Source organism: Enhydra lutris, unplaced genomic scaffold (genome assembly GCF_002288905.1).
Source record: "Enhydra lutris kenyoni isolate GAN:26980312 unplaced genomic scaffold, ASM228890v2 scaffoldscaffold20, whole genome shotgun sequence".
NCBI lineage: Eukaryota > Metazoa > Chordata > Mammalia > Carnivora > Mustelidae > Enhydra > Enhydra lutris.
In genome coordinates, this window is record NW_019154104.1 from 29,612,932 (window position 1) to 29,636,269 (window position 23,338).

A 23,338-nucleotide genomic window follows, 5' to 3' on the forward strand; every position below is an offset into this window, starting at 1 on the left:
CCATCACCATCACCACCACCACCACCATCACCACCACCACCACCATCACCACCACCACCACCACCACCACCATCACCACCATCACCACCATCACCACCACCACCACCTCCACTTCCATCATTACCACCACCACTGCCACCATGTCCATCATCATCATCTCATAAGATTTTAATTAAGCCATGGCTAATCCCTCTGCCAAATTTAAAAATATATACTAGGTGTACATATATACCTGCTCCCCTTCCCTGCTTTTCCTTTTCTCTGAAGCTTCTACATGACCCTGAGCAAACCAGCCTCTGGATCTTTACTGCAGGGAGCTAGTGTAACCCGCTGGGAAGGACAGGCCCTGGGAGGGGGCTGCATGGGCCCGTCTGGCCACCTGGCATTCTGCGTCCAACAGCCTGTGCAGAAACCAGGGCAGGTCATGGAGGGGGAAGTGCTGAATGCCCCAGCCGTTGGCCCTCTTAAAAATCACACATCCTCCTTTCCTGGGCGGCTGAGCAGGCGCTCTGCTTGGTGGCAGTGTGCGGGGGAGCTTGTTAGCAGGTGGCCATGGCCGCTGCGCCCCCGATGGACACAGGAGTCCACAGCTGTATTCCACCTGCTCCCCACGTGGCTCCTCGAGTTTGGGCTCTTTTAGACCATGTGGCTTCAGGGTGACATTTAGAATAAAGGAAGAACAGGTGCATCGAGAAGGGAGCTTGTAGGGGTGTTTCCATGTGACCTAGCCTGTCAGTGCCGATTCCTTGCCTTGTGCTTTGAACACTTGGTTTGTGCCTTCGTCTTCTCGCCTGGCCGTTCACCTCCTAGTTACCATGTGTGGGGGCCGCGGGGAGCCTGGGCTGGACGGGGGTTACCCTGAGGGCTCCCCGTGGAGGCGGGAGGGGGTGTGTGGACTTGTTTCCTGTCACTCTGTAGCAAAGTACTTCAGAGCTGGTGGCTTAAACTAACAAATTCACTCTCAGTTTTGGAGGCCGGATGGCCACTAAGTCTTACTGGGTTCAAGTCAAGATTTGGTCTGGAGCCTCTGGGGGAGTGTCTGCCCCCGCTTCTTCAGACCCTCTGCTCTGTCTCTGTGTCACCTTCTCTGAGTGTCTGATCTGCTGGCTTCCTTCTCTAAGGACACATGTGATTGCATTTAGGGCAATATTGGGGATAATATCCCCACCTCAAGAAGCTTAACTTAATTACATCTGCAAAGACACCCCATCCGCATTTTTTGCCATATAAGGTGACATTTACAGGGCCCAGGAATCAGGGGATAGATGTAGTTTGGGGGGCCATTTTTCAGTCCCCCACTAGGGCCACGAACCAAGGGATATTAGGAAGGGCAAGAAAACAGATTACCCTCCGAACCTCCAGAAGGAACGTGGCTCTGCTGACACTTCTGCTTTTAGCCCAGTGAGACCTCTGACTTCTAAGACTCTAAGAGTAAATGTTAGTAGTTTTCAGCGAGCAAGTTTCTGGCATTTTGTCACAACAGCCCTAGGAAATGCGTACAGACCCCGGAGCCCGGGTGTGGGGGCTGGACCTGAGGATCCAGGAGTAGAGAGCTGGTGGCGTGTTTGTTGGAGCTGGGGGCCAGCGGGAGCCTTTTCCACCCTCTCTGTGGCCTCACTGTTTCTCAGGAGAGGTACACCTGTCCCAGCCTCGCCTTGCACCCCCGGGAGCCTGTGTTCCTGGCGCAGACCAATGGCAACTACCTGGCTCTCTTTTCTGCTGTGTGGCCCTACCGGATGAGCAGGCGGCGGCGCTACGAAGGGCACAAGGTACTGAGTTCCTATCCCCCAGCTCGAGAGCAGAGCCATGGCCCCAGAGCCTCCTGCGGTGGACCTGGGGTCCCAGAGTGCACAGACCCTCTTTCTGGGTAGTTTCTGTTTTCTGTTTCCCAGGGGACACATGCCGTATGGCCTGGTGTTCACCGAACGCCCTGGGCCACCCCCGGCCACCCCCGGCCCTAGTCCAGGCCCCAGCTGCCCAGCAGGAAAAGTTTTCTCTGACTTAGTGGCTCACAGGACAGGCCATGGGGGTGGGGGAGGGAGGACAGGACAGGGGTGGGGGCTCTCTCTGCATCTGTCCCCTTGTCCCACTGAGGCCTGCCTCACTGGGGCAGAAGGGCCGGGGACTCAGGGGCTGCCGGTGAGACCAGACGCGCGGCTTTGCCGAAGCCGTTCCAGCTGCGTTGCCCTCAACCGGCTTGCGCAGCAGGCTCCGCGCTGGGCCCGGGCTGCCTGCAGGGGCCGCTGCGGTGCGGCCCGCTCACCCTCTGTGTTGCCCTCTGCAGGTAGAAGGCTACTCGGTGGGCTGCGAGTGCTCCCCGGACGGTGACCTGCTGGTGACGGGCAGCGCCGATGGCCGAGTCCTGCTGTACAGCTTTCGCACCGCCAGCCGGGCGCGCACGCTGCCAGGGCACACCGAGGCTTGTGTGGGCGCCACCTTCCACCCTGTGCTGCCCTCCGTCCTCGCCACCTGCTCCTGGGAGGGCGACGTTAAGATCTGGCACTGAGCCTCCTAGTACAGAACCTTCTGGATGCCGGCCAGGCCCCGGGCTTCCATTCTTCCTCGGGGTGGGTGGGGGTGAGGAGGTGCTGAGGTTGCCTCCGGTCAAACCTTCCGAGCCTCAGTTTCCACATCTGTAAAATGGGAACAGGGATGTGCTTGCCTCGGGGTTGCGAGGCCCGCATTAGTGGAAGTGGCTGGCAGGTAGCTGTTCAATAAACGTGGGTGTCCGCTCTTTCTTAGGTTATCTCAGCGACAGATGCGTGCTGGCTGTCCCCCTTGCGCCTGCGCCCTCTCAGGCCCTCTGGGGCTCCAGGATAGACCAGTGGGAGCTTGAGATGGGGCACCCCCTCTGCTGATCCTGACGAGGGACCTGACTCCTGGGGCCATGGGGGCCCAGTGGGGGCTCTAGGTCTTAGAGCTGCCCTCAGGAGCTCCGTATGGGAGCACGGCAGTCCCCACCAGTGTCATGGGGCCCAGGCTGCCTCTCTCTCCCCACCAGGCATGGCTAGGGGAGTCCCACTCCCTGTAGGATGTGTGCACCGTCCCAGCGAAGAAGCGCGTGCAGAAGGCTGCTGGGGAGCCCTGTGGAGCTAGGCCGGCAGGAAGACCTGGCCCCCCGGGGCCTGGGCGGGCAGGTGAGCCTTAGCACCAGGTCTCACCAGGGCCATAATCGGGGCCACCTGAGAGCCCGAGGATCCACTGTAGGTGAGGAACTGCAGGGGGGCAGGGTGTCCCCGTGGCTTCAGAACGCTTCCTGCTGGAGGGAGACTGTGAGCGGGTGAGGAGGCATCCCTGGCAGGGGAGTCAGTGAGGGAGTGCAGAGGACCCGACCAGGAGGCCCGTGGGCAGGGGAGCCATGGGACTGGGAGCCATGGGGTGTCCAGCTTTGCCTCTGCAGAACCTGGGTTCCAGGCCAGCTCTGCAGTCAGCACAGCTGAGACCTTGTGAGTCGTCTCCTCTCTGAGCCTCATTCTCCCCATCTGTAAGGCGGTAGCAGGACCCTCTTCCTGCAGGCTTGCTGTACGGCTCCAAGGAGGTCAAGTCTGTAGTAGGTGTCACTACACCAGGGGTTCCAGTCCTAGGAAGGGAACCGGACAGGTGGGGAAAGGCATCTGGAGCTTGCAGAGGGTTGGTGCATAAATATGTTTATTGCAGTATGTCTAACTTGCTCAGGGGCCCATGAGTCAGGCGTCCTGGGAAGAGGGAAGGGCAGTGCAAAGGCCCTGAGGTCAGGCTTGTCCTAAGGGCCAACCCCTTTTCTAGCCTTCATCCCTGCCCCCACCTCTGCCCCACAGTCAGTGGGGAGACTGGCAGGCAGTGGGTGTTGAGTGGATGCAGCACTTGCTGTGCCTGAACTTGGTGGGGGGCACTTGCTCTTCAGGCTGCTGAGAGAAGTGAACCCCCAGGCTCGTGCGGGATGCAGGGGCCCAGTGACTCTGTATGCTGCCAGGCTGGAAGTTGGTGGAGCTCCGTTGAGAGCACTTTCTTTTTTTAGGCTCAAGAATGGCCGATTTGGTGAAAAGAAAGAGAATCATGTCCCATGCTCTGAGGCCCTGGTCCCTACAGAAGTGGAGCCGCCCTTGAGGCCCTGGCCCTGGCAGGGTGGTAGGGGGAGCAGAGGCCGAGCGAACGTCCATTCAGAACGTGGCACAAGTGATGGACACTCCCTCCCTCACCCTCGTGTGGCTGCCCTGCTGGGCCTCCCACCCACACACTTTCTCACCCCCCCGCCCCCAATGAGTTCCCCTGCTCTGTGTGGAAAGCTCAGTGATCTTAGAAGCCTGGACTCAGGTCACTTTATCTGTGAAATGGAGCCTTCCCATATCACCAAGGGATATAAGGTATCCCTTATAGGCTAGTGGCTCCCTCCATGGTGCTCCCATGGTGTGATGCCTCAGGGCCTTTGCTCCTGCTGTCCCTTTTGCTGGGTCATGATTTCTCCCAGTGCCCCCTGGCTCCTTGCCTGTCTCATGGGATGTGTAGACAGTGGGCCTTCAGGGAGTCTCCCCTGACCTCTGTGCCTAACACGCTCCTATGGTTCTCGGTCTTTTTACCCAGAGTGCTTAGCTCTGCCTGAGATTTTCCCTGTCCCTGACACACAGGTGTGTGCAGTGGAGTGTAAGCTTCCCAGGACTCTGGGTGCTTGTTCCCTGCTGTACGCCTGGCCCCGGGCACGCAGTAGGTGTAAATGAATAATGGCACATGTGGCCCATTGGCAGGACACAGGCTTTGGGGTGAGATACGCAGACTTAAATCCTGCCGTCACCTTTCATTGTGTGGCTGCATGGAAGTGCTGAGCCGCCTCAGTTTCCCTGTCTGTGAAATGAGAATTGGTGGTACCCAGCTTGTGAGGGTTAATGAGGTTGAGGTCTGTACAGCTCTTGGCAGGACGTGTATGCAGTAGGCACTCAGGAAACAACAGCAGGGAGTATTGGTAATAATAGTATCAGACCGCCATTTGTCGCGGGGCTGAGCCAGTTTAGACCAGAGGGTGCATGCTGGCCCCATTCTCAGGCCTCATCGTGTCAGGCCAAGGATGGACAAGTCCCTCTCTCGCCCTTTGGGCCTTGGCTTGAGCCTGCTTCACTCTTATGGCAGAAGCCACCAGTAAGGGGCTGCCTCCTTCCTCTGTTCCCACTTGACAAGTCCCAGGGAAGGAAGGAGCTGATTGACTAGCTTCTGGTCATGCCCACTCCGGACCAGGGGTCCTTGGCCAGGCGCAGCTCTCACCATGGAGCCAGAGAGAAGTGTGGTGGGACCCCCTACAGGTGTTTTCATGAGGGTGTGTCTCCCCAGATTCAGCCTGAACAGGTCCTTGGACACGCTTGTCAAGTGAATGAGTGATTTGTGAATGAATCTGGACAAGGCCAGGAGGAAGGGCTGCCCTTGTCTGCCCTTGTCTGCCGGTGGGGACTGGCTTTCCCAGAGCACTTCTCGTCTGCCTCTCCCACCTCTACTTTCCACCGTCCAGCTCCAGATCCTAGAGTCTGGATGTCCTGCCGTCTAGCGTAGCCTGAACTGGGTGGTTTTCTGCCTTTCTTGTGTGGAGTATCTTCTGAGTATGGATTACAGCTCATGGTTTTCTGATTGTTTTCCCTGCGGTGACGTATTATTATTACTACTTAAAAAAAAGAGATTTGTTTGTTTATTTTAGAGAGAGAGCATGAGCAGGAGGGCCAAAGGGAGAAGGAGAGAATCTGAAGCAGACTCTGTGCTGAGCGTGGAGCCTGACATGGGGCTCAGTCCCACGACCCTGAGATCCCCACCTGAGCTGAAACCAAGAGTCAGACGCTTAACTGACTGTGCCACCCAGGCGCCCCGTTACCGTTGTTTAACATGAGCAGTGTTTACAGACTGTATTAACTCAGGCTTTGCTGTGAGTGTTGGGTGTGGCCCCAGCTGCGCGCCCCGTCTCCTGCACTGAGCACACACCCTGGCTGCCCACAACGCTGTGGGGTTTGGAGTCGGGAGGCCGCCTCAGGCCCCCAGCCCAGCACTCACTTGCCTGGCATGTTGGCGGGTGCTTCGCTTCTCTGAGCCTGCTTCCTCGTCTATAGTCGGGCCTGTGGGAACAAGCAGGGCTGGAGGCGCGGAGGAAAGCCCTGGCGGATCGCGGCCCCCTCTCTCCGCTTCGCTCGGGGCCGGCAGCATCCAAGTCTCTGCCGGCCAAGTCCGCCACTTTTCCACGCGTGTCCCCTTGAACCGTCCAGAGCTCTGATCTTCCTGGGGCAGGGTACACGCAGGGCTCCCCACTCTGGCTGCTTCTGGCGCTCTGCTCTGTGGACTTGACGCCTCAACTCCGTGCCTGCGGGTGCCAGCTGCCAGCCCCCCCAAGCCCCTGCAACTTTTGTAGGTTATTTTATTGAGAAAGAATGGCAGGCATACTCCGTGCCTTTATCGCTTTCTCCGGATGCCGTCTTCCAGAGAGCCTTCTTAGAGGCTCGCTCGGATCCTCTGCAAGGTGTTGGGGAGTTCATCATTTGCAATTTTAAAATAAGGGAGCTGAACTTAGTGTGGAGCTGGAATGAAGAGAAGCGTGGGCCGTGCCTTCCACCCTCCTTCCCGGGGCTGAGTGCTTCCTTGTACCCTCACCTGTACTCCGGGACACAGACCTGAAGCGTTCGTGGGAGAAGAGCAGTTTCCTCCGGAGGTGCCGGCGTGTGGCTCTGTGTGCTGCCGGCCGGAGGTGATGCTCGAAGCCGCACCCCCTCCGCCCAGGGGGCCCGGCTCTGCTGTCCAGTGGAGGGCACTGCTGCTTGAGACACTGTCGGACTCTGAAGTGTGTGCTCTTTCCCTCTCTCCAGCCTCTCCTGTGGCTCCCCGTGCACCGGGACAGCCAGCGATCATGGAGACCCCTGGGGATCTCCTAATGTCCCTGGGCTGCAGAAGGGGAGACTGGCCCAAGGTCACATGGCGAGCAAGTGGCAGAGCCAGCCCAGCGCTGCCCTGGCTGGGGGTGGAGACGTACGCACAACTTGGCAGGAGTGTGGTCGATGCACGGGTGGTGGTGGGCCAGGGGCGAGAGGAAGGAACCCCACTCTGCGGCCTGGCTGGCTGCCTGGGTAGATGGGGCTAAGAAAGTAGAGGGCAAGGCCTCAACATAGCCCAAAAGTTCCCATCTAGCAGAACATCCCAGGACAGACCCAGAGGGAAGCTGGTGGCCCCCAGGCTGAACCCTCAGGCAGGCACATGGAAGCATAGAGACATTTCTGGAACTCCCCAGCGATCACATATCACATATCACAGGCTCTTCCCTTTGTCTGAAATGCCCGCTGACGACTTCTTCATCCTTCAGTACCCTGCATGAGCATCCTCCTGGAGGGTTGCTTTCTACCCGCTGGAGCAGGAGGGACCTTCGCCTCTCTGCGTGGCTCTGTATTATTGAAGCCTTGGGCCTAGAGTCACACCATCTGCCTCCCCCCGACCTCTGAGCTCGTTGTGGTCAGAGCAGGGACCCTGTGGCCGGCACAGGGCAGGTGTCCGCCAGCCCCATTATCAGGAAGAGGAGGGACGCACCAAGTCCCCACTGAGGGGGTTTCTGAGAGTCACTGACCAGAGCCACCTGCACTCCTGAGACCCAAGGTCCTGCGGAGCTGGTTTGGAGCCAGGGGGATTTGAGTGAAAACCAAGTTTTTCCAGCTCAGCCCCTCAAGAAGTGGTTTGGGACCATAGCATCCCATGCCAGCCTCCACTCAAGGTGGTGTCCACTTGACCCTGCTCAAAATCACGTGATGGAACTCCAGACACCCCACCCCCTTGCTCTGTGTGGCCAGGTCAGCCCATCTTTGTAGCCTACCTGGCTCTTGGCCAAAGAAGTCACTGTTCCCGCCCAGCCCCGAGCAGGCCCTCTGGAAACAAGACACCCTCTGGGCTCCAACTGTGGATGGTTTTGGAGGCCACGGCAGGGCAGCTCTGTGAGGTCTGTAGGATGCTTGGGTGACCATGTGGGGGCTAAAGCCCCAAATCTGAGAGGGCCCTCGGCCCAGTCTGCAAAGCCGCAGGGTCCCCAGCCCTGCTACCCAGGGCCTGATACTTCTGAGTCCATTGGCCCTGAGGAGCGAGAGAGCCAGGCAGGACTGTGATCACCTGGAGGAGGGAAAGCGGAGGCCGGAAGAGGCAGCCCCACCGCCATTCACACAGCCAAAGTGTGGGGCTGACTAGATGCGGGTTCCCCTCTGGGAACACCTATGAGGGTCTGCTGGGTGCCAGGGGCCACGTGCTTCTCCCTGCACCCTTCCAGTTGCTCCCCAGCTCATTCAGGGTCGCTTCCTGTCTGCCCATGAGGAAACTGGGCCCTCAGAGGGGAGCCGACTCCCAAGCCTCTCCCCGTTCCCTCTGGCTGGAGGAGACGGCTTCCTGGAGCACAGCTCCTGGGCAGGGTGGTTGGGCCGGCGCTGGGTTCTCCTGCAGAGGCAGGTCAAGTGCAGGGATGCTGGGAGCCCCTGCTGATGCCCACCCTCCTTGGAGTCCCCTGGCAAGAGGCAGACCTGCCCTGGGTCTACACTGCAGGGTGAGCCAGGCCACTGCAAGGCCAGCACCTGGAGCCGGCTGGTGTCCAGCAGGAAGGGTCCAGGCCCTTGGAACAGACCCTGTGAGGACAGGCCTCCACCGTAGGCTTTGCAGAACCTCCAAATAGATTTTCGAGGACAGGGATGAGTGTGCATCTGAGATAACCAGCCTCATGAAGAAAGGAGACAGCAAGACAGGAGCCAAGAGAAACCCATGAGGGAAGTGCCAGACCCAGCCCGGCTCGGCCGGGCCCACGTGTTTAAGGAAAAAAAGGCAAGCGAGGAATGATCTCCAGGGAACAGGACACGGGGCGGGCGGGGGGAGTGTAGGTTTGCGAGACAACCGAACAACATGTAGGACAAATTCACGGAAAACTACAAACGCAGTGGCTGTGTTGGGCGTGGACAAAGCAGAATGTGTGTGAAGGAAAGCAAACCACGTGGGCTGAGCTCGGGGAACCCCCAGTGCAGGACACGCAGCGGGGAGGGCAGCGTGCCCAGAGGGTGCCGTGAGAGGGGCTGCCAGGGGTCTAAGGCAATCCCAGGAAGAGAGAGGAAACAAAAAAAGAAAGTTGAGCATTTTCCAGAACTGGTGAAATACACCAACCCGCAGATACAGGACTCCTGTGAACCCCCAGGAAGGACAAATGCACGACGACGCGCCTCAGGACCTGCAGACAACCGGAGGGACATTCCGAAGGGGCCGGAGAGCAGAGGGCAGGCAGTCGTCCAAGGACAGCTCCCCACGGATGGACGGACGGACGGACGGACAGACATCCCCACACCAACAGGAGGCCGGGGACCGCGCAGATGGCATCTCCGTGTGTGTGTGTGTGTGTGTGTGTGTGTGTGTGTGTGTGTGTTGGGGAGGAAGAGCCCCCCCGCAACCCCCCTCCGCAGTGAGAACACCCTTCGCAGTGGGGCCAAACAAAGACGTTTCAGAGAAGTGAGAGCTGCTCTGAAGGAGATCCTCGGGGACCTCCCTGCAGAAGCCAGATCTGAGACGTGAGAGAGGGCGGCGGGCGGGGGGCAGCAGGAGGAGGGGAAGAGAGAAGGCCCGTCCTAGGAGGGGCGAGAAGGCCCAGCAGGGTCAGACCGTGGAGGCGCTCGGATGCTGCCCAAGATGCCGGGTCTCTGTGGTCAGAAGACGGTGGGGAGCAGAGACAACCCGGAGCCCGGCTCTTTCCACCAATGTCTTTTATTAATGAACAGAAGTACAGTACTAACAGACCGGGCATGCATCGCGGACGACGGGAAAGCGAGCCACAGACGCCGGGAGCCGAGGGCCTCATTACGTCTGAGGTAGAGCGAGGTGGTGCCGGGGAGCGGGACACTGGGGGATGAGCACCGGCCCCACTCGGGACTACGGACCACGGGAGAGCTGGGGTGGTGTGTTGGTCACACGGCGAAAACAGTTTAGAAACATTGCACATCCCTCCACCCATTCCAGTTCCCCTCTTCGTGGACAGTTTCGGGTTCCCTTGTCACCGGCTCACTGGGGATGTCTCCACAAGACCCCGTCCTTCCCCTCCCAGGGGCAGGCCCTCCTTGTCCTCCCCCGAAAAATAAAGGAGCTTTGTGTTGAAAACGCCAAGGCTGCCATCCAGGGAGCTGGAGGCCAAGTGCGTTAAGAAAGACCCTTTTTCTCTATAAAAATAGTTTCACTTTATAAAAGGGGGGAATGCTCATCTCAGGTGGGGAAGGATGTTGGGGCGTGAAAAACATTCCACCGTGGTGGGGCTGGGATGGACAAGATGGTGTGGGAGGGGTCCTCCTCTCAGGCTCGACTGGGTTGGGTGGAAGAGAGGGTGCTGGTTGGCGGGGGCTGGGGAGGACAGGTGTCTGGGGAGAGGCGAGCTGTGCCCTCTGGGGCCCAGGGTGGGTGGGAGGGGGCGGCCCCGTGGCCGCGGCCTGCAGGCAGGCACTCAGTTGAGCAAGGTTCCGTAGAGCTGCGCTTTCGTGAGGCTGTCCTTGCGGCTGAGCCCCGAGCCACCAGTCCGCGGGAAGGCCGGCTGCGGGCTGAGGCGGGCGGCAGGGTGCATCTCCGGGGAGGCCTCCATGGAGCTGGGCTCCAGGGAGTCCCTGGAACTGTGGGGGCTGTGCTCGGGCTCGGGGCTGCCGCCCGCCCCGCACAGCTGCACCCCGAGCCTCTCCGCGTCCCCCTGGCTGGGCGCGTAGCCGGGCAGCGGGTCAGCCGCACGGCCGGGGCTCAGGCTCAGGTCGCCGCTGGCCCGAAGGAAGCGGGGCTCTGCCAGGTGGCCCTGGGAGAGGTCGTCACCCTCCGAGAAGCTGTCGGCCTTGTAGGTGGCATAGAGGGGGCTGGCGCGGCCCTCAGCCTTCTTGCCCGGGCTGCCCCCACTGCCGTAGTAGCGTTCCGAGAAGCTGCAGGGCGAGGCGCGGCCGGCGGTGGTGGCCGGGAAGGAGTAGGCGCCAACGTCCTCCACGCTCAGGGGGCGCCATTGGCCCCGCACGTCCTCCCCAGCCAGCCGGGCCGCCCCCGGCGTGGCCCGCAGGCTCCACAGGTTTGGGGGCATGAGGGCCTGCCGGGGGCCCGGGGAGGCCGGGAAGCGGAAGGGCTCGGCTGGGTACGGGGACATGGTCCGCGCAAACCCCGGGGCCACCTCGGCCTCGAGCGGCGCTGCCACGCTGGCCGTGGCCTTGGCGAAGCGCGGGCTGCCCTCGTAGGCAGCGGCGGGCGGCTTGCGGTCGAAGAGCTCGTCGCGGCTGTTCAGGTAGACGGCCTGCTGCGAGGCCGTGAGCGTGCCGGCCTGGGCGTGCTCCTTCTCCTCCGACGCGGCGCTGAAGCTCGAGTAAGAGCTGGACGTGGGCAGCGAGCCCGCGTAGCCTGGGAAGGCCTCGTGCCGGAAGCCTGCGGGGAAGGCGGCCGCCTCGACCTCCTCCTCCTCCTCGGCCGCGCTGTCGGTGGAGTTCTGGGCCCTCAGGAAGCCCACGTCGGTCACGGGCGCGTCCACGCTGGGCCGCCGGGTGCGGCGCCGCTCCTCGGGGCAGTAGAGGGCCGTGTCGCTGCAGTAGATGTCCCCCTTGTAGGGGGGCCGTGGGCCCTGCTTCTCCGCCCCATCCCGGAAGGCCAGGTCTCGGGCAGAGGCGTCAGACAGGCGGGAGGATAGGCTGGTGGGGTCAGGCTTCTCCAGCACCTTGGCAATGACGCATGTAGGGACGCTGTCGGCATAGGCCGGGTGGCAGAGCGGGGAGGGCAGGCTGCAGCCGTGCTTCTCCATGTGCAGGCTCACGCGCTCCTGGAAGTCGGAGGGCAGCTAGAACAGGTCAGGTGTGGGGAGGGGAGGGCAGGGACAGGGGTAGCAGTCAGCCCGGCACCTGTCACTGTGGCCGTGACCAACAGATGCACAGACAGAAGAGGGACCCGGCCACGGCTTCTCAAACTACACCGCTAGGGCCAGCACCCAGGACTCTGGATGGCACCGGCTCCTGGGGAAGGTTCCTGAAACTCGCCCAAGGACCCCCTGGTCACCTCTGTCTCTCCAGCCTACAACAGCTGGGCTCCGAGGAGCCCCGAAGGTGGAACCAGGGTCTGACTTGGGCCCTTCTTGGGGCTGCAGCCCCCTTCATCTCTTCCTACTGAGGGGCCCGCTTGCTCTCCCGGCCCTAAGGTCTGTCGGGGGTACCCCCTACCAGGTCGTGAGGCCTGGGTGCTCCTGAACAAGACAGACTCAGATGCAACACAGACTCGGGGCCAGGTGCCCCGTGGCTTCTGCACGAGCACCTGGTCCATCGTGGGGCCGTCCTGCTACTGTTTGATCCCTTTTGTGAGTGTCTTTGGTGCGGCCCAGGCCCAGGGGAGAGGGTACACGGGTCGAGGCCAGGGTGAGGGCAGTGCGTGAACCTGGGGCAGCCTGGTGGGGGCGGGGGGGGGGGGTCCTGGGGCCTTGGCTTAGTCACTCCATGTGAAACCAGTTTTCTCGTCTCTGAAATGGCCACTGTCAGTAATGGTGCCTAAACCAAAGCCTAGAGTTTCTATGAGGCTCAAACGGGGGTCGCTCTGCCCCATCAGTGCTCTGTGGACAGGGGGCTTGGAGCAGGGTCAAGGAGCAGCCCCCAGAGGCAAGCACGGGGAATGGGGAGGCCATCCAAGCTGGGTGAGGAGGCGTTGGGGTTGGGGGGGCCTTGCACCACGTTCAGAAAGGCCAGGATCCTTGCAGTACAGAGGAGGACAGGGGCTCAGGCTTACGTGGCGCCTTCCCCTCAAAGGGGAGAAGTGGCCTTGGGGTGGGGCCTGTAGGACTGGAGCCCCAAGGCGTCCTGGGGGGCGAGGGCAGCCTCACGGGGGCAGGGCTGGCGTTACCTCGGACACCTTGTGGACCCTGCCGTAGCTCTGGCCGCACTGCAGCAGCTGGGCCGCTAGGTTGCAGTCCTTCCTGTAGAGCTCCTAGAAGACAAGGGAGGCCGTCTGGTGCAGGCTTGCCCTGCTCCGGGGCCCTGCCGCCCGCGGCCAGCGCGGAAACCAGGTGCGGGGGCAGCTGGCTGGGCAGCAGGCTGGGCAAGGACCCTCACTGGGCCTCACGTGCTCGCCTGCACACTGGACTGGCGGGGGGTGTCGGGGGGAGCCTCGGTTCGGACCCGGAGCTGCTGGTGCACGGAGAGGGCCCTGCCAGGCCCTTCCGCTGCCACCCCAGACGGGAACCTCCCACAAGGAGGAGGTCGTATGGAAGAAGGGCCACTGGAGGCCACGGAGAGCATGGCTGTCCTGTCCCCCCGGCCCTGTCTCAGCAGAGAGGGCTGGCGCCAGCCGGTGGTAAGGAATGTGCCTGCAGCCCCTGCCTCCCCGCGTCTCGGACTGGCTCCACAGCCCCCTTCCCGAAGTGTGGCCTGCTTATGGGGGTGGCTGCCGGGCTGGGTGAGGGGCAGGGCAAGGAGGGGCAGAGGGCCTGTGTGACCGCGGTCGGGCCGGGACCGGCTCAGTCTCCGGAGCTGAGGACAGGTGCGAGCAGCAGGACCGGCTCAGCCTCCGGAGCTGAGGACAGGCACGAGCAGCAGGACCGCGGGCTCCGCTTTCACCTTTCTTGCATGTGCCCGTGGCCGGGCCTTTCAGCCCTGCCCCTGCCCTGGAGGCCCTCCACCATGAGGAGGGCTCCCTCACGGGAAGCCGGGGTCCACCACCGGGCCCTGAGATCTGCCGGCTCCCCCGGTCTCAGCTCAGCCGGGACCAGGTATCCTGCAGCTTGGACAGGTTGTGGAAGGCACGGGCCCCGCTGCCCCCCACGCCGTACCCCATTCCTAGAGGCTCCCCCACCTCCACCGTCTGTGCCGAGCTCGTGCCCCTGGCTTGGCCTGCAAAGTGGAGAGACAAGGGGTCCCCAGTCTCCTCAATGTCTCCTTGAGCCCCCTGGGAAGGACAGTTGGCCGAGAGCAGAGGCCTCCGGCCGGCCCTGGCCGCAGAGGGCTGTGCGCACTGGCTGGCCAGCCTGGGTCGGCCACCACACCCGCTGTAGACTTGCAGCACGGCCCCGGGCCCCATGCAGGGCCTCCCCTCCTCTGCCCACACTCCTCGGCCATCTCTCCGCATCTCTACCCTCATCTCTGCCATCCGAGCGTGCCCCGTCCAGCCCCATTCCTGCTCCTCCCCAGGCAGCCCCCCAGGAGACAGGAGGTCGCTTCTTTCCTTCGGGCTCTGAACCCTGCAGTTGGGCTAGGCCCTTCTATTCCCCCACACCCCACGTCCAAAATCTCTGTTAATGCAGTGGGTTCCATCTTTGAACCAGAACCAGAACCTGAGCCCTTATCCCCGCTCCATGGGTGTCATCCTGGCCAAGCCGCTGTCAGCCTGGACTGTTGCCACAGCCGCCTCCTTGAGCCTTCTGCTGTGGACCTTGTCCCCACTGTCTTTTCTCAGCCCAGAAAAGCATAGGTCTTAGTCATGTTACTCCTCTGTTCAAGAAACTTCCATGGCTCCCTACTTCATTCAGAATAAAACCAAGAGGGGCTCCTGGGGGGCTCCGTGGGTTAAGCCTCTGCCTTCGGTTCAGGTCATGATCTCAGGGCCCTGGGATTGAGCCCCACATCGGGCTCTCTGCTCCGCGGGAAGCTTGCTTCCCCCTCTCTCTCTGCCTGCCTCTCTGTCTACTTGTGATCTCTGTCAAATGAATAAATAAAATTAAAAAAAAAAAAAAAAAAACAAACCCGAGATTCCTAGAGAAGCCTGCATGGTGTGGCCTCCTGTTCTGTTTTTGACCTCAGAGCCTGGGACCCCCACCCCCCTAGAGCTCCCTCCGCTGTTCGTACAGGGGCGTCCTCTGCCACACTGGTTCTTTCCACCCGAAGGAAGGCTCTTCCGCAGGGCGCCCGTGGCCAGCTCTCTGGCCGCTCTCAGGTCTTGATCTAGCAGCATCTTCTAGAAGCATCCGACAGACGCCCTAGCACCGCTTGCTGTGTTGTTTTCCCGGTGGCAGTGAGCACTCACAACACGCTACACGGCTTGCGTGTCATCTTGTTTACTGCCTCCCCTGCTCAGGCGCAAACTGCACGTGGGTAGGGAGAGTTTTTGTCTGTGTCCTTCACACCATAATCTCACCCTCGGAGGTCCAGGCAGGAAGCAGACACTCCTTAGTGAATGTGTGGTCAGCTGTCAGGTGTCCTCCGAGTGGGCCTGGGCCCATCTCACGGGGCTCTTGAAATCAGGGCAGCCACATGGCTCTGAGGCCCACGAAGGCTGTCTGGGGCAGGAACGAGCACGCCCCAAACCTGGGGTCAGGACACCCCTCCCTGAATGGAATAATATGGCCCAGTGGTTGCTCCCTTGAGCCCCGTTTCCTTCCAGCAGAGGGTCTCTTCCCGAATACCCTTGGCAGTCTATCTCTGCTAGGAGGTAGCCTTGTCCTTCCCCCACTGCCCTGTTCTCCCACCTTGCATGCCAGCCCCTGAAGCCTGGAGGCCACAGGGCCTGGGCCCCCAGGGGTCACGGTGGTCCAACACTCACATTGTCCTCCGACAGCTTGTCGATGGTCACCTTGGCCTCCAGCAGGTGGCTGTTGAGGGCAACAATCTCGTGGCTCAGTGCTCGCTTCTCTTCCTCATAGTGCTGGCCCTGGGACGAGGGGTGGGGGTATGGGAAGGAGCTGGTCAACGGTCAGCCAAGGCCTGGGCCTCGAGCCCAGTTGCTCCATAGGTGTCCTGGGTGCCTCCTGCAGTCGATAACGATGAGGGGTTTGCAAGGCCAGGGAAGGTGGGAGTAGGAGCACAGACCACCAGGTTCGAATTCACCTGTGCTCCCACCACTGCCCAGCCAGACGGCCTTGGGCAAGTCACTGCCTCCCTGAGCCTCCTGCTCACCCACACCACGGGGACAGTAATCCCTCCTCCTGGGTCTGAGGGGAGTCTGCCCTCAGCACAAAGCCTGGCCCCTGGCCCTGCACCACACCCGCTCCTGCCTTGAACCAGTCCTCGTTCAGCCTCCACCTGAGCTCAGAAAGGCAAGGGCCCTGTCCAGGGTCCCAGGCCGAGCTGTCTCGGCTCTGACAGCACTCTAAGACAGCAGGTCGAACACCCAATTCGGATTTTCAGAAACAAAACAAGCCCGTAACCTACTAGAAAGCGCTGGAAGTCCTCTCGGTGAGGGAAGGTGCAAGAGCCTGCCGGCCCCTCCCCCCACACCAGCCATACAGGACCGGGACGCCTCTGCCACTGTCCCCTTCTCTTCCAAACTGAGGTCCCAACAGCCCGATCAACACAAAAAAGAGCCCGCACTTGCAGATGGTGGGAGTGTCTCCCGGAGGCGCGGCACTTTCCCCTTTATTCTTTACCGTAAGATGGGGTGTCCCCACAGGAGGCACAGTTGGGTTCGAACATCATTCTTGCTCACCCAGGGCCCGAACTCAGGCCTCTGTCCCGCCAGGTCTGGGTCTCCAGGCCAACCACTAAAGCGGGGTCACTGTCCCCAGCTCACGTCCTTCCCACAGCCCCACTCACATAGGAGGCTCACGGGGCAGCTTGGAACCGTATGACTTCATAGTCCCTAGAGCACCCACCCATGCATTGCAAAAAGGGTTGGGACTGGTCCTGGGGACGGGGCTTGGGGGGTGGAGGCCAGGAAACAAGCCCTGTAAGCAGCTCCTGCACAGGCGAGGGGATGACAGCCTGGCTGGTGGCTTGCCACCAGGGTTCCGAGAGGGGCACACTGGGGTGGGGCCCAGGGCGGTCGGCGGGGGGCCCTCACCATGCGGTACAGCTTGTCCTCCAGCTCCTGGTTGATCCTCTGCAGCGCCATGTAGTTGCTCTGAATCCTGGAACAATGCGGTCACTGCGGTGCCAGGCCGGGCCACTCGTGACCCCTGTGGCCCCCCAGCCCTCTGGGCAGAGCAGGGCTGAGCACAGGCTGCCTACGCCTGCCCCCCCCCCGCTCCCACCCAGGTGTGCCTGCACTTCTGCGCACAGCAGAAAGCTACTGTGCGGAGGGCTCTCCTGGGCCAGGGACGAGGATGCCTGGGATGGGAAGGGAAGGCCTGTACCCACAAGCGGCTCTGTCCTGTCCTTGCTCACACCCACTTCACTCACATTTACTTACTCGGCCTCGAGGTGTTGGGTGGGGATCAGGGGCCGTGTTCCCACCACGGCATGTAGTGTGAGGGTGGAAGGGAATTTGGGAGAGTGTCCACCCTCTTGACAGCCTGGGTGGAGGGTCACTGTGGGCCCCCCGCCCAGTCTTACCAATGGGGAAACTGAGGCTGGAGGGGCTTCAAGCAGTAAGTGGCCGAGGAGAGACCTTAACAGAGGTCCGACTGAACGGCCTAAACTTTGTTCCCTCGCGACTAGATGGAGCAGGGGGATGTTCAGGGATGGACAAACAGCCCTCCTGGCAAACCCCTTCCCCGGGGCAGCCCCAGCCTATAGGCCCTATCAACGTTTAGAATAAACCGAGCCAAGGGCAAACTCCGCATTCTCTTTGCTGTCTTCCTAAAGGCTGGAGAGTGTGTAATACTTTTTAGGAAAATGTCTTCAACGTGAAGAACCAAGTTTTTAGAAAAGTTTGGTTTCGGCACACCTGGCCCAATACTTGCGGCCATGCTGCTCAAGGGAACGGTCCCGGACCACTGGTCCATCTCCGGGGCTAGACATCGTTTTTCCTCTCAGAGACCCAGGGGACAGTGGGTGGGGACCCGGAGGGCCGGCGGGGGGGAGGGGCCTGCAGGTGGCTGCACGTGTGTCATGCTGCTGTCCCCCATCCCCCAAGATTAAGTGAGAGGAATGAACAGACAGACCAGGGAGAGGTGCCTGGGAAGAGCCTGTCCGGCGGTATCTAGACCCGGAGTCCAGTCCCGCCCGACCCAGCCGCTCCTGGCACAAAGTGCGACTTCGGAAAAGGAGCCTGCCCTCACCGAGCCCCGGGCTTGGCAGCGGTGAACGGGGCCCAGGGGCCCGTCCCTTGGGAGCCAGCAGGGTTCCCCCGGCGGCGGCGGCGGCGGCGGCTGCGAACTCCGGGTCGTCCCCCGCTGCCGGCCCCGCCCCTCCCCGGCCCCGCCCCGCCCCTCCCCGGCCCCGCCCCGGTACCTGCGCAGCTTCTCCGTGACCTTCTCCAGCTCCTCCTGCGCGCGGCGCAGCTCGATCTCCAGGTAGTGGCGCGTGGAGTCGAACTCGGTCTCGAGCTTCTCGAGCTTGTGCGTGGTGTAGGACAGCCGCTTGCGCAGCTCGCCCTTCTGCTCCTGCAGCGCGCTGCAACGACACGCGGCGGCGGGCCGGGCCGCGGCACTGAGCGCGGGAAACCGAGCCCCAGCGGGCCGGCCGCGGGTGTGCCCCGCGTGCGCCCCGCCGCACGAACACACGCGAGTGCGCACGACGCGCACACACACGCACGCCGCACCCCCCTCCCGCGGCGGTGCCCAGCCCCTCGGGGGTCAGAGAGGCGGTCAGGCCCAGCGGCGCCCCGCCCTAAGTAAATACCCGCGTGGACCCCCTGGAGGAGCGACTGACCCCGGGCCCTCCTAGCTCCCCCGGAACCTGGCGAGCCTTTGGGGCGGTTTAAAGGACCCTGGTCTGAAGAGGGCTCTCCGACTCGAGCCGCCTCCGCCTGGCACGGCTTGCAGGGGCCCCACCCTTGGGCTCCTCCACCAGGGTGGGGAAGCTCAGGGCCAGCCGGCCGTCTTGTGCTCCCCAAACTGGCTGTGTGACCTCCGGGCCTGGGAGAGGGGCTGTGTGCCCCATGCCCAGGCAGCCTCCGCCGCAGTGGTCAGCTAGCTGCACACCGCTTCGGAAATTCTGCACAGCTCTGGTCTGCTCGCGTCCCCCTTCCTCCAGGAAGCCTTCCAGAGCCCCAGCCCCAGCTCTTGAGGCTCCGTTTTCTCCAAAGACGGCAGGCTCCTCTAGCACACCAGGACGCTGGGCCCCCAGCCCAGAAAACAGAGACCAAGGCTAATGGCCTACTGACAGCATGTGCTCGATTCTAGAGTCAGGCAAAAGGCAAGAGGGGCAAGGCTGGTGGCCACACACTGTGGTGGCCCCGGGGCAGTGGGGAGCTACACCGCACAGGAGCAAAGCCCGGAGAGACTCCGAAACACACACGGACTCATGCATGTCTCCCTTTCAGGCTGAGCGCTCGGCCAGGTTGGCCGGCGGGTGCCTGGCACCAAGTGTGTCTGCTGGGTGTCTGGCATGAGTGGAGCTGAGATTCCAGCTCTGTTCAGGCCCCCCTGGCCCGGCCCCAGGGCTCCAGGGCCAATGAAGCCCACCAGGGCCGTGCGGCGCACAGCTGAACTCCAGCCTGGCATCACGGGGTGTGCGGGGCTGCTGCTGTCACACTGACTTGCCGCTGGCCCCACTGCCATGGGACCCCCGCTGCCCGCTATCATTTCGGGCCTCAGCTTCCTCCTGGGAAGAGTGGACTGCCCCCATCTTGCCCTGGGGACACAAAGCCCTGGTTCTGAGAACAGTTCTGCCCAGAGAGGTGCCCAGGTCAGAAGGGCGGGGAGGCAGGCAGGCCCACTGTTTGCTGGAACAAGTGTGCACCCCCAGGGGACAATCTGGAGCCAATACCGTCTTGAATAGTCATTTCTGGCGCGTTTGCTGTGGGCCCAGCAAAAAGGGAGTGGAGGGGAGTCCGCAGGTGTCACGCTGCAAACCGGCGGGGGGCAGGGCTTGGGAACTCGGACTCTGCCCAGAGGTGTTGTGGGAGCTTGAGCAAGAAGAGCCCGTGTTCCAGGACTTCCGATACCCAAACCCGAGTGAGGGGATCAGGGAGCAGGCAGTCTCCTTCAGCCTCCGGCCCAGCGTGTAAGCCACTCATGTTACCACGGGCGCGCACCCAGCTGATCTCCATCACATACTCCTGGATTCCTGCCCACGTCTGTATTCTTTTAAATAAATAAAAGTAAAAAGTTGCCTATGTTTCGAGAACCTCAGAGAAGGGTGGGGCAGGTCCCCACAGGGGTCAGACTCCCAGGGAGAGGCACAGCATTAATCCAGGAGAGCCCCGCAGCACAGTGCCCACGGCTGCCCACACGGGTCTGGCTGCCTCCTCCAGGCAGCATGCTGGACTGCCCCACCCTTCAGCTACAGATCCCAGATGGTCCTCAGCCCCCAGCTTTTCTGCCCAGTGGGAAGCTTCTTAGCTTCTGAGGGACTCTCCCATGTTAGCCAGCCCCACCCCCTGCAGGCACAGTGTTGGCGGAGGGGGTAGGGCAGAAGCCTCTGAAGTAGTTGCCCTGGGGGGGCTGTGGGCCCACCCACAGCCCTCTGTCACAAGGTACAGGTGGGGTCTGTCCCCTCGGGAAGAGATGACAGCATCGTCCATTCACTCGTGTGGCCACCTGAGTGGCCACGCCCTGCCACCCACAGCCAGTGACCTTCCCTCCCAACCACGGCGACCCACCTGCAGCCCCAGCACGGACCCCGCCATCATGCAGACTGCACAGCCCTGCTGTGACCCGGCCACAGGTCCCACCCATCCCAGACCGTCTTTCCTTCCTCTCCGGCCCTGCCCCACCCCATTCCTGGCCCCCAGCAGCCGTGGGAAGGGCCAGCACAGCCCCCACCTGGTGGAACCCACCATCTGGAGGGAAATTTCCGTGGTGAGACAAGCGCACAACAGGGTTGGAAGGTGGGCACCCTGTCAAGGCCTCCCCCTCACCAGATGACCGCTTCACCGAGCTGGCCTATCCGAGACTCATGGCACCCAGTGGCCTTCCAGACGTACTGGGGTGGCTCTGTCCCACCGACACTCACACACTACTCCCACCCATCCCCAAGCCCCACCCTGGCCAGGCCTGAGACCATAGAGTCCCCAGCCCCTGACTCCCGCCCCTCATCGCCCCCAGACACACCTCCGAGCCCTCAGTCACAGCAGATGCCCAGGCCCGCTGCTGGAGCCCACCCCATCTCTCCCCATCTCTGCCATCGGACTCCGTCCAGTCTGCAGACCCCTCGGCTTTGCCCGGGTGATCATCAAGGCCCTGTTCGCACCCAGCTCCTCCCTGAACATCTCAGGCTCAATTTCCTCCCTGCCCGCCACAAAGGGAGCCCCCCGCCCCATGCCTCCATCTCCATCGCAGGCCTCTCTCTGGTCCTCCCCAATCCAGACATCCACGGCCTACAGGCACCTGACACTCCATGCCTCAGTGCTGCCCCCACCCTGCCCTCGGTGGTCCCCACCCCTGAGAAGGGCACAGCCACCCTCAGTCCCCAGTCAGCCTCCGAGAAGCTGTGGTGACCCCTCCTCGCCCTTTGCCCATCACAGCCGGTCACCGAGTCTCGATGACCAGCTATGCAGAAGCTTTGGACACATCCCCTCCTTGGCCTGGTCCAGGAAGGTCCAAGGCTGGTGCTGGGTTGGGTCCACAGTCGCCTGGGTGGTGTCCCTGTTGCCGCCAGCGCTCCCCCACCTCCCTGAGCATCGACCTGAGCCTTGCCTGACCTCGGCCTCTGTCTCCAGATCTGTAAAGCAGGGGTGCAGGCACCCACCCACGTGCTGCTAGGGTAGTTGTGCCGTCTGTGCACTGCCCCAGCTCATGATGCCAGAGGCAAGCCCCATGTGGACCTGGGGCTTCCAGGCTCCTGGGAATCTGGGGGGATCACTCGGGGACTGGGGCGTCTGCTTCCCCCTGAGCAAGGAGTTGACTTAGGAGGCTATGACATCTGGAAATAACCCCTTAACGGAAACACAGGGAAGGCGCGGGAGTCCTTTGTGACCAGACCGGCCAGAGCCAGGCCGTCAGGTAAGAGCAACACCCCCAGCCAGGCACTTGGGTGTTTTCCAGTCCCTCCCTGGCCCATGAGAAGCCCCTGGAAGCGTGTTCCCGCCTCCCAGGGAAGAACGATGTGCATGAGTGCAGGCCTCATCCCAGGGCAGCACCTCTCACCCCGCTTTCCCCCAGGAGCCCTCCCTGGACACTCGGGGGAGGCTTGAGCCCCAGGACAGAGAGCTCGGCTGGGGCCAGGGGGTGCGGGCTGTGGGGGCCTCGTGGGCCTCGTCTCTGAGATGGATGGCACAGGAAGGTGTGGTGAGCTCGTGGCCCTTCCCTGTCTGTCTTGGGCGAGTTGACGCAGACACGGGAGGGATGTCTGGGGACGGACGCAGAGACACCAAGGAACCGGGGAGACAGCAGGCATGTTACCTGTCCCAGAGCGAGGGCGAGGACCTGGCCAGTCGGCCCTGCAGGACACGGGGCTGCCCGACGCACGAGGGCACCCAAGGGCTTCGCAGCCTGTGGGCGAAGAGGACAGAGCTGCTCAGAGAAGGGGTGGGGGCCGCCCGGGGCCCACCACAGGCACAGAGAGAGGGAGGCATGGAACCCGCCCCCCACCGGGCAGCAGAACTCCTTAGCAAGGTGTCAGAGAGTGGGTGCGGGAACCCGAGTGGGGGGCCCAGCCATGGCACCTCCCTGCCGTGGCTGCCTGGGCCCAGCGGTGGCACTGCGTCCCACCACCGGCAGGCCTACCTCGTGGTCTCAGCTTCGGAGAAGAGTCATGGGGGCAAGGTCCCACCTGGCAGGACCCTTCAAGTGGAGAGCCCAGGAGACAAGGAGCGTGGAGGGCCAGCCCGACACTAGGCCCCACCTGTGCTGGGGGGCTGTGATGGCCTCACGCAAGGGAGGCCTGTCCTGGGGGCCGAGAACCTGGCAGAAGTTAGGGGTCCAGGGCAGAGCCCACTACACCCTCCCTGAGACCCCTTCTCACCCAACTCTGTGGCCTGTGTGGGCTGGGCAGCGGGCGGGCTGCAGGGGAGCTGGATGGGTCAGAGGGATGTGGGAGGGGGCCCAGGTCTGCCCTTCCCTGCTTTGGTGCCACCATGCAGGGTCACCAGGACACTGATCGGCACCCCAGCCAAGTCCACTTCGGAGTGCTCCCCCCCACCACAGTCCCCCGCAGTCTCTCCAGGGATGCTCTGGTGGCCTCGCCGGCCCGGAACCAGAGCAGAGATCTGATGAGAGGCTGCAGCCCCGGAAATCAGGCTTCCGAAAACCACTGAGAGACACGGGTGTGGAGAGAGCACTATAAGCCCATCTCGGAGGATCCGTATGTCGACACCCACCAAGAGTAAAGCAGGGGCAAGTGTGAGTGGGTGGTGGGTGGAGGGGTTCTAAGTAATTTGAAAATTTTCTTCTGTACTTCCCTAGATTTGTCACATTTCCTATAGTGATGAGAAACCAGAAAAAAAATTTACTAAGGGTCAAATTTTGCACTCCCCCTCTGAAAAAAGACTTCAAGGGCTGACTTGACAGGTCAAGAGGGAAGTAGGGAAGCTCTCAGCCCCGGGCTGTGTCCCGCTCACTGGTCGCCACTTCCGGAAGCCCCCCGTGTCCCCACCTGTAAGATGGGCTGCCCTTGACCCTGGTCTCTTGAGCTGGGGACCCAGCACTCTGTGGAGG

The 23,338-nt window shown here is 62.1% G+C and overlaps 2 protein-coding genes across 4 annotated transcripts in view; one reads left to right on the top strand and one right to left on the bottom strand.

Annotated features, from left to right (window-relative positions):
* The window catches only part of LOC111148769 (WD repeat domain 25), a 140,885-nt gene extending 138,116 nt beyond the window's left edge, over positions 1–2,769 (top strand). For all 3 annotated transcript variants that reach the window (XM_022505567.1, XM_022505568.1, XM_022505569.1), the window contains 2 exons: positions 1,629–1,769; positions 2,285–2,769. In XM_022505567.1, coding sequence (XP_022361275.1) covers positions 1,629–1,769; positions 2,285–2,506 — 363 coding nt within the window. In that variant the 3' untranslated portion in view covers positions 2,507–2,769. The remainder of the gene's footprint in view (positions 1–1,628; positions 1,770–2,284) is intronic.
* Positions 2,770–10,435: 7,666 nt separating this feature from the next.
* Positions 10,436–23,338, bottom strand: part of LOC111148560 (brain enriched guanylate kinase associated) — a 28,707-nt gene continuing 15,804 nt past the window's right edge. Inside the window, exons 3-7 of the mRNA XM_022505221.1 lie at positions 18,030–18,191; positions 16,699–16,765; positions 15,463–15,570; positions 12,832–12,915; positions 10,436–11,785 (exon numbers count right to left, since the gene is read on the bottom strand). Coding sequence (XP_022360929.1) covers positions 10,436–11,785; positions 12,832–12,915; positions 15,463–15,570; positions 16,699–16,765; positions 18,030–18,191 — 1,771 coding nt within the window. The remainder of the gene's footprint in view (positions 11,786–12,831; positions 12,916–15,462; positions 15,571–16,698; positions 16,766–18,029; positions 18,192–23,338) is intronic.